Here is a 9,748-nt window from a genome sequence, read left to right on the forward strand (position 1 = left end):
TCTTTCTTTCTTTCTTTCTTTCTTTCTTTCTTTCTTTCTTTCTTTCTGTCTCTCTTCTGTTTTTGGAATTTGGGGACAGAGTCTTATGTAGCCCAGTCTGGCCTTGAACTCACTGTAGCTGAGGATGATCTGCAACTCGTGATTCTTCTGCTTCTGCCTCCCAACTGTTGGATTACAGGCGTGTGATCCCATGCCTGGCCAGGCTGCCCACTTCTTGGGGCATTATAGCAATAGCATTGTGTGCCAGCACTTTACCTGCCTTCTCGAAATCCTTGGAAGTGTGTGCAGGTCCCACAGCCATTTCACAGCTATAGAAGCAGCCTAGGAGGGATGTGGAACTAGCCCAAGGCCTTTCAGCTAATCGGGCACGAAAGAAAGACTGCAAGGCCAGCCTGTGTGACTCCAGGGCCCCAGCTTGCTGTGCCTCCTTATAAATCATAACACCTCACAGATTCCCCAGCATAGTGCTTCAGATGCAGTAAGGAGCCAAATGTGTTTGTTGAATTGATACAGCATTGCCTTAAAAAAATTCAGTCTCAACAGTTTTGTAGAGATCAAAATTGTTAAAATTAGCACTTTGGAGGCTTCACAGAAAATGCCAATCTAACCATTACCTTGATTGTGATACACAGGGAATCTAAAGTCCATTAAAGAGCAAAGGCTGAGTGTGAAAAGTTTAATTGTTCTGGAATCACTCGGAGGTTGTTTTTGTATTGTGGCAGGTTTGTGTCTCTAATTTAACACAGACAAGAGCTAAATGATTATGCATGATGTCCTTGATCCAGCTGTTGGGATGTAGGCATAAATGAAGATGTGTTACATACGCTTGTCATTTAGCAAACAGATACTCGGACCTCTCTGTAGTGTGCATCACTGGAGGCTGGGACCGAGAGGCGGGTCACTTTGACTCAAAGTACAACTTACTAACAAGTAGACATGTTTTAGACAGTCTTTTCCAGGCCATGCTCCCCTCACTTCCCAGGGTGAATATAGCATTTATCCCCGATCTCTCTAAAGGGAACTCTAAAGTTACCTGGCAAATAGGAAACTGAGGAGTTTTTAATAGCGGTAGTGTGCTTTGAACTATATCAGAGTAGAAATTTGTGCTTTTCCAAAATCTTAATATGGAATACTTGTTGTCATATGGTAGCACATGTTGAAATGTTAGCACCTGAGAGGCTGAGGCAGGAGGATTATAAATTTAAGCCTCGTCTAGAGTACATGGTGAAACTCTGCCTCAAAAAAATAGAGTCTCACTGTTTCTTATGGATAAGATTAGCAGTTACTATTGCATTGCATTTGTTTAAGAGAGTTCTTAAATTCAGATCTCATGGTGATTGTTGTAGCCAGAGTAAAGGGTGCTGGGTTAGCGTGTGTCTGTGGATCCATTCCTAGCAATGCTATGTGCTGGGAATCCCACAGAGGATTCACCTGAACGGGAAATGTTTGCACAGTGCCCAAGTTCACCTGGAGAGGAGCTTGTCCTGTGATCAGTGCTGCTGTTGTAAATTGTCTCAGGGAGAGTGAAGAAAATGCCTTCTAAAGAGAAAGCACAGGTAATACAATATACACAGCCTTACGCTCACTGTTACAGTCTACACCCCAGCCTGTTGCTTTCTGATCAGATCCAGTGGGCATGTATGGTAAACAGTTCAGGAGTCATTCAGTGTCTGCTGAGAAACAGAGAGCAATGAGTCTGTTCTTTTCCAGGCCAAAGCTTACCTGCGTATTGCTTCAGAAGTGGTAAGAAGATTGAAATCACGTCCAGAATGATTCCCAAGTGCCCTGGAAATTGTCCCGGTATTTGATAATCATGAACTGTCAAAAATGAGTGTTGTGGTAGTGTGGAACCCATAAAATAATGACAGTTCTGATTGTTTTGTTTCATTTCTAAAGAAATAATGTCTCATTTTCAGATTTGATTTGACAACCTACGACTCGCAAATAAATGTTCATGTGTGTGTGCTGGCTGCTGTATGATGATTCTGTATTTGGGGTCTTGACAGCTGGCATCTCAGCTGCACTGCATGGCTTTCATTGAACCATCTCCTGAGAAACTGTGACTTCCTGATGCTGCCATCCCAGGTGTGCAGAGAACGGCTGGAGCGCAGTATGTCACCCAAAGGGCTCACTAAATGTGGATGTGGATGTAACACCTTACCACCAGGCAGTGTGGATCTTGCCTATAGTCCTGTGTTAAACATGTACTTGATGAAAAGGACTTCTACTTCATGTGGCACAGACTTACCAAGACTTAATAAATCTGAATCTCCAGGATGGGGTCAGGACGTTGATAATGATTTGATTATGATAATGTCTTTATCAGTGTTATATTGCTATAGAAAGACACTATGACCATGACCATGGCAGATCTTATAAAGGAAAGCATTTAATTGGGGCTTTCTAACATTTCAGAGGTTTAGTCCATGATCAGCATGGCAGGAAGCATGGTAGCACATAGGTAGACATGGTACTGGAAAAGGAACCAAGAGTTCTACATCCAGATCAACAGGCAGCAGGAAGAGCCAGACACTGGGCCTGGCTTGGGGTTTTGAAGTTCCAAAGCCTACCCCCAGTGACACACTTCCTCCAACAGGACCACACCTACTCCAACAAGGCCGTACCGCCTCATCTCTTTCAAATAGTGCCACTCCCTAAGGACCAAACATTCAAATATAGGAGGCCATTCTTATTCAGACCACCACAGATAATAAGTATAATAATAAAAACTAACTTTTATCAAGTGATTTCTGTAGCCTTAGACTCTTTCATTTATACCATTGGAGCACTGTTCATTTATTCATTTTATGAATGAGAAATGGAACTATGGTAAGTAAGTGCTTTATCAAAGGTAGTTTCCTTTTTCTACCAGATGCTGAAGCTGGGCTTTAGCCACTTTGGTAGTTTACTGCTAGAGACCTCCTTTGTACAACACTAAACATTTTCTAGCAAAAAATAGGCTTAGTATTCTCTGTGATCCTGACATCTCAACCCCTTCCTTAGGAGTATTTTATGGTTTTCATGTTTCCAAGAATATACTTTGAAACTGTATATGTCTTGTCTAATTGATAGTAAAGGACATCCTAAAGTCAGAATAGCTCTAAGTATTGATAAGAGTGCAGGAGTGCATCTGTGGTTCTTGGTCAGTCATACAGAAGTGGTCTGTGATTCTGGCAAATCCTGTGATGTCCTATAATGCTGCCCTTTAATTGGCAGCTATAAAGTTAATCAATGGGCAAATACACCTTCAAACAAACAACTACGTGGACATTTCTAGCACTATATGGGAGAGCCAAAAGGTCAGGTATTATGCAGTGAGTGAATGTTTAATTGGTTATAAAGCATCTATACCATGAAATATTTCTTCACAGTTGAAAATGAGAAAATGGAGGATTTGCATAACAGTCTCATAAGACAGTGAGTCGTATGATCTACTTGTATGCTTTTGAAATGCAAAGGATGATTAGTTTATAGCCATGTAAAAAATGGGTGGAGACAGAGCATTAAGTTTGACTATAAAAGCAACATGAAGGATCCCAGTAAAGATGACAATATTTTTTCCACTGTAGTACTAGCGATTGAATTTAGGGCTTCGTACATGCTAGGCAAGGGCTCTACCATGGAAGTATATTGATATCCTTCTTTTTTTCTTTTTAATTTTGAGACAAGGTCTCACTGTTCTTCAGGTTGACCTTGAACATGCTGTGTAAGCCAGGTTGGCAGTGAATTTGCAATATTTTACCTCAGCCTATAGCTGGGATTACAGACCTACACCAGTGTAGAGGAATTTTAATCCAGCAACATGACTACTCTGAGTATATCCAAAGACCTTCTAGAGCTGTGTGATCCAGCTGGAATGCAGACATGTTCTTAGTATACATCTCTAATCCAAAACAATGACATCTAATTGAGGGGCAGACAAAGTGATGAATCAGAGAAAGATTTGACAGAATGAGTCAGAGGTAGAATCCATCCAACTCTCAGGAGAAAAGCTATTTGAGAGCAGTGCAAAGAGCAAGAGAGCGAGGGGGCAGTTTTATAGACAGGTTGCAGAGAGAACAAACTAGATATGAGTGAAGACAGAATGAGCTAGAGAAGGAAAAGGAAACAGAAGATTAGAACAAATTTCCAGAATTAGTTTGATGCCAAGCAGAGCAACCCAGTGGGAAGCTAAGAGAGGCCAGACTGAATCAGTGAACTTGGAGAGGAGTTTAAGCCAAAAACTGGCTGAATTGAACCAGCCAGTCAGAGTTCAGAAAAAACTAGAAAGGGTGAGTTTATGCAGCAGTAAGTCTTGGAGGCTGAAAATGTTCTAGGCTTAGGTTAGCAGTTGGAGACTGGAATCTGAGGCCTTCAGGGTCCAGGCTTGCAGATTAGATTGCGCTGAGGCTAGAAGCCTCCAGGTCTAGGCCTAGGGATAGATAAAACAAAGAAAGAAATGCTCTGGGCTCAGCTCAAGCTGTGTATTCATACAACACAGGTGTGGCTCTCATCTCAACCTTTCCTATAAGGAAATAAAAGCTACATTTACAAAGCTGGGCTGGTGGAAGTCTTCTCTATTGTGCTTTTTATTGCTTCTTTGTGATTTTGAGATTGTACTACAGTTTTACAAGCTATTACTCACTGAAGGAACTTGAGTTACAGGCACTTGGAATCTCTGTTTTGCTTCTTAAAACTACATGCAAATCTGTATTTATCTCAAAACAAAATAAAAATTTAATTAAATCTGTATGCAAAGTGAAATGTTTGGACCAAGTTATCCATACTAACTCTTAAAGAAAAACTTGTGGGAATCAGTTTTCTACTTTCACTCTGTGGGTTCCAGGGATCAGAATCAGGTCATCAGGGTTGGTGGAAAACACCTTTACCCACTAAGTCATCTCACTGGTCTAAAAAGCTTTTTAAAGGAGTTGGAGGGGGCTGTTGTGAAATTAATGCATACATAACAGAGCACTGTAGATGGACATTTGAATTGTTCCACTGTTTACTTCAAATCCAACCACTCTGAATTTTCTTAAACAATGTCTCGGTATCTGTGGATTTCTGTTGCATTATTTATTTTAAAGTAGAACTATTGGCAGTTGTTAACTGATAAATCATTGCATTTAGTTTGAAATTCCCAAAATACAAATGAGTTTCCACAACTTTATGGTTAATTGAGCAGTCTCTTTTAGTAGAATCTTGCTGGCTTTCTTGCCTGTTTGTGTTGGAGTTGTATTGTTGGCATTTTGTATGTCCCTTGATGTGGGTGTTTTCTTAGTTTTATGTGGTGGAGATTTCTTTTACCATTCTGTGACTTGCCTTCTCTCATAATGTTGGCTTTTGTTGAACTAAAGATCTTCCACTATTTCAAATTTCCATTCTTTTTCCTACATTGTTGACTTTAGTAATATATCTTAGGGCCTGTGAAAACACAGCTTTGGATGGATGTGGTTTGTTGTTGTTCTTCCTTATGGAGATCTGATTTTCTAGTACCACTGGCAATGTCTTTTGTCCTTTGCCACCACCATCTATATCAAGTCAGTGGCTATTTAGCCTCTGTTCTAGTCCACTGGGGTATATGTTTGTCTTCATCCCAATAGCTCACTGACTTGTTTACCATCACTGTGTTCTCCAAGAATATTTTACATGATTCTTTGCCTTCCCATATAAATAGCTTGTGAAACCCAAGTGCAACAACAAAACTGGAGAGACTTTCAGTTGCACCCACACTTAACACTGGGAGGAAAACCTGTATGAACTACAGAGTTTTAGTTTTCTCAAAACTACTCAACAAGTGAAGTTCTGTAGCAACCACAACTGATCTTCAGACTAAATGGGCATGTCTGCCCATCACAGCAGCTCTCTGGGAGTTACCGCATCCTATGATGAAAATGCCTGGCTACACCTTTGCAAGTTCTCCCCACTCCTTCCTCAGCCAGGCTTTCTGATGTAAAACACACGACATTCACCTTAATGAGGTCACTATCTTCTATTTCCTGTTATTTTTAGCTGGTTTTTGTTCTAGAAATAAAATTTGCTATGAAGATAAGACTGTCCTTGAACTGGAAATCCTCCTGCCTCTGTGACCTGAGTGCTAGGATACAGGAGTGATCATCATTATGTAGTGCCTTATTTTAAATCACTCTAAAAGAGAATTGAGCATGTTGAAAGTGATGGCGGCATACGTGCCGTGGTTTAATAACAAGTGCAAACAACATATATGGTGTCCCATGTGTAGCCAAATGATGAGTAGTGAGGGTGTGCTACCAGGAAGCCCTACATGAGAACTTTGGCTTGAACGTAGATCAGGAATAGTTAAAGCCAAACAGTATAACGTTTAGAGCAACTATTACTGTTTTAAAAATAAGATAAGCCAGTAGTAGAGATAAAAAATGGAATTATGTAAAACATACAAACAAACTTTATTTAAAACCAAGCAGAAATAAAAATAAAAAGAGAAAATTGAAAATCAGTAACATGCTGGCATGTTTTCATTCAAACATATGCATAACTTCAGTAACCAAAAAATGTCCAAGCATACTAATGAAAAGAAATTGTCAGTCTGAATAAAAAGACCCAACTCTATACTGTCTAGAAGAAAGCCACGTGTCTCCCATCCCTCTTCCCAGCCCTCCCTCCAAACCCTCAAACACTGTCTCACTTTGTTACCTGGACTGGTCACTTACTCCTGGACTCCAGTGATCCTACCTCTACCTCACAAGCAACCAAGACTACAAGTACAAAATTTTTCCATTAATTTATTTATTCACTTTACATTCTGATAGCAGCCCTCTACTCCCAGTCCCCACCTTACATGACCCCTCCCCCACACCCCTTCCTTTCCACTCTAAGAAGGGGAAGGCTCCCCTGGGTACCAACCTACCTTGGTATGTCAAGTCACTGCAGGACTAGCCACATCCTCTCCCACTAAGATCAGACATGAGGAACAAGATCCACAGGCAAGCAACAGAGTCAGGGACAGCCCCTGCCCCAGTCATTGGGGGACCACATGAAGACCAAGTTATCCAGTATTTTTATTAATATTTTTACTAAATTCTTTGAGAATTTTATACCATGTATTTTGAACATATTCACACCCTGCTTTCTCCTAACTCCTTTCAGTTCCAGCCCCTTTCCTTCTCTCCCCATAACCCACAAATTCCAATTTATGCTATCCATCTCGGAGTGTGGGGCGAGCCACTGGAGTGAGGTTGACCTCTAAGGAGTCAAACCGTTAAAGATGATTGCCTCTTCCTCCCCTAGTAGCTAACAGCTGTCCGTAGCAACTTGGTTAGGGCTGGAGGGCCATGAGTCCTTTCTACTCCATACAAGAATGTAAACTGGCTTGAGCTAAATATAAAAATATCAGTAGGTTAAAAGAAACTGGTGAAAAAGTTATACTATGTAAACATTTACCAGAAGACAAATGAAGTGACTATAGTAGATACTCTAGATTTCAGAGTGAGGAATGTTTCTAGGGATGGAGAAAGGGACCATGTAATGATAAAGCACCTATAGCCAAGAAGATATGATGATTCTAAATCTGTGCCCACATAACAAAACAGTCTTCAGATGCAAAAAACATGATTTGGTAAAGTAATCATAAATTCACAATTGTGTAGTTGGACATTTCGATACTCATCTTGCAGTCATCAATGGAGATGAACAAGTCCTCAGTGAGCACACAAGAGCGGAGTCACTAACTCAGCACTTCCGGGCCACTCTAGTCCCAAACAGCAAATGCGTATTGTGTTCTTACGCAAGCAGAACACTTATCATGGTGGACCAATGGCATGTTTAGAATAATCTCCTATAGCACAATTCTTTTCTCAATTCTGAATTCCTCATGAGTCAAAAGGAAGAAAGAAGTAAAGTCATAAAACATGCTGAACTGACCAGCCATGATCCACCTTTGTGAGGTGCAAAGGGAAATTTATGATGTTCTTTATATTTGAAAGGAAGACAGATGTGTCCGTGAAGTGAGCTTCCATCATAGTGACCTAGAGACAAGTGCAAATTAAGCCCAAAGAAGGGAAGGAAAGGGGAGGAGGATGAAATGGAGAAGAAAAGCTGTAAGGGAAATACTGAGATCAAATGCTGGCATTTTGAAAATATGAACAAAATCAATAAGCCGTAGTCAGATTTATTAAGAAGAGAAAGAGGACAAAAATCACCCAATCAGGAATGAGTTAGGTGGTGCCAAGATGCTACAGTTAATTTAAAAACAATAGGAACTGTTACCAATTTTATACCTGTGAAACTAGCAACTTGGTGAAATATACCTCCCATGAAAGAAGTAATCAAAGCACCTTCTAAAAATAAATAACCTGAACAGTGTAAGTCACAGAAGTACAACTTCAAACTTCAGCCCTAGATGCCTTCGCTGGCAAGTCTTCCCAGCAGTAAAGGAAAAAACGGCCAGTTCTAGACAAACACTTCAGACAGCCGATAAGACGGGCAGATCCTAGCTCATTTAAGAAGTTGTCATTGACCTGACACTCAAGCCTGCCACAGACAGTACAAGAATTCAGCCAAATATTTCTCATAAGTACACACCAAATTCTGTAGACAGGACAGGGCCAGAGAGGTGGCTCAGCTGGTAAAGGTCCTTGCCATAGTAGCCTAACAACCAGAGTTCATCCCTGGAACCCAAATAAAGGACAGACTCCACAGAGTTGCCTTTCACCTCTACACGTGCCCTGTGGAATCTCTCCTCCAGTACACACATTATACAAAAATTTATTGTTATTATTAATAATAAATAAGCATAGCAACTGTAATAAACTTTAGCAAAAATCTTGTTTTGTTGATCCCAGAGAGGAATCTCTTCTCCAAAGAGAGGCATATGACTGTAATAGTGAATGTTAATTTTCCACTATATAGGATCTAGTTGGGAGATAGGCCTCTAGGCATGCCTGTTGGGGAGAGTATCTTCCTTCATTTAATTGAAGTGGGAAGACTGGCCCCCTGTGGGTGCAGCATTCTCTGGCTGGGCTCCTGGAGCATGAACAGCAGCAGGCATTCATGGTTCTCTGCATCTAGACTGTGGTGCAGTGCGAGTAGCTTTTCACACTCCTGCACCTCTTGCAGTATGATGCCTTGTACCCCGGAATGTAAGCCAGATAACCCCTTTCTCCCCAAGTTACTCTAGTCAGGATATTTCATCACAGTAACAGGAAAAGAAACCAAGACAACAACCAAGAGTTTCTTTCATTTGTTTAAAAAAAAAAAGAGAGAGACTAGAAGGTTAGCCAATAGTTGAAAGCCAATCCATATCAACAGCAAATTAAATAAACAGGGTAAAACAGAATGATCTAAAAAAGAAAGGCCATGTTGATCTCAGTAGATACCAACAAAGCATATGATGAAAATTCTTCATTTATGATGTAAAAAATATTTCAGCAATGAAGAAATAGAAGAGTCTCTGGGAATTTGTTTTGTGTGTGTGTGTGTGTGTGAGAGAGAGAGAGAGAGAGAGAGAGAGAGAGAGAGAGATCTGGAGCATCAACTTATTTTCACATTTATTGCTTTTTAAATGATTTGGATAAAAGTTTCCAGACAGTACCAAGGTTTTATGGTTTGTGTCGATAATCTCAATATTTCAAAAGGTGAGGTAGGAGATTGCCACAAGTTTGAGTCCAGCCTGGGCTACATTGTGCATTCCAGGCCAGTAGTCTTCAAAGTGAGACTCTGCATCAGAATTTTTTTTTTCCTCAGAGTATAATGACCAAAGAACTTCAGACATTTTCCTTATTTAAACAACATT

At 40.4% G+C, this 9,748-nt stretch overlaps 1 protein-coding gene across 1 annotated transcript in view; it reads left to right on the forward strand.

Annotated features, from left to right (window-relative positions):
* Nubpl (nucleotide binding protein like) overlaps positions 1 to 2,297 on the forward strand; it is a 176,792-nt gene extending 174,495 nt beyond the window's left edge. Inside the window, exons 11-12 of the mRNA XM_028757466.1 lie at positions 1,711 to 1,800; positions 1,917 to 2,297. Coding sequence (XP_028613299.1) covers positions 1,711 to 1,773 — 63 coding nt within the window. The 3' untranslated portion in view covers positions 1,774 to 1,800; positions 1,917 to 2,297. The remainder of the gene's footprint in view (positions 1 to 1,710; positions 1,801 to 1,916) is intronic.
* Positions 2,298 to 9,748: the final 7,451 nt, after the last annotated feature.

Source organism: Grammomys surdaster, unplaced genomic scaffold, assembly GCF_004785775.1.
Source record: "Grammomys surdaster isolate TR1022 unplaced genomic scaffold, NIH_TR_1.0 126163, whole genome shotgun sequence".
Classification (NCBI taxonomy): domain Eukaryota; kingdom Metazoa; phylum Chordata; class Mammalia; order Rodentia; family Muridae; genus Grammomys; species Grammomys surdaster.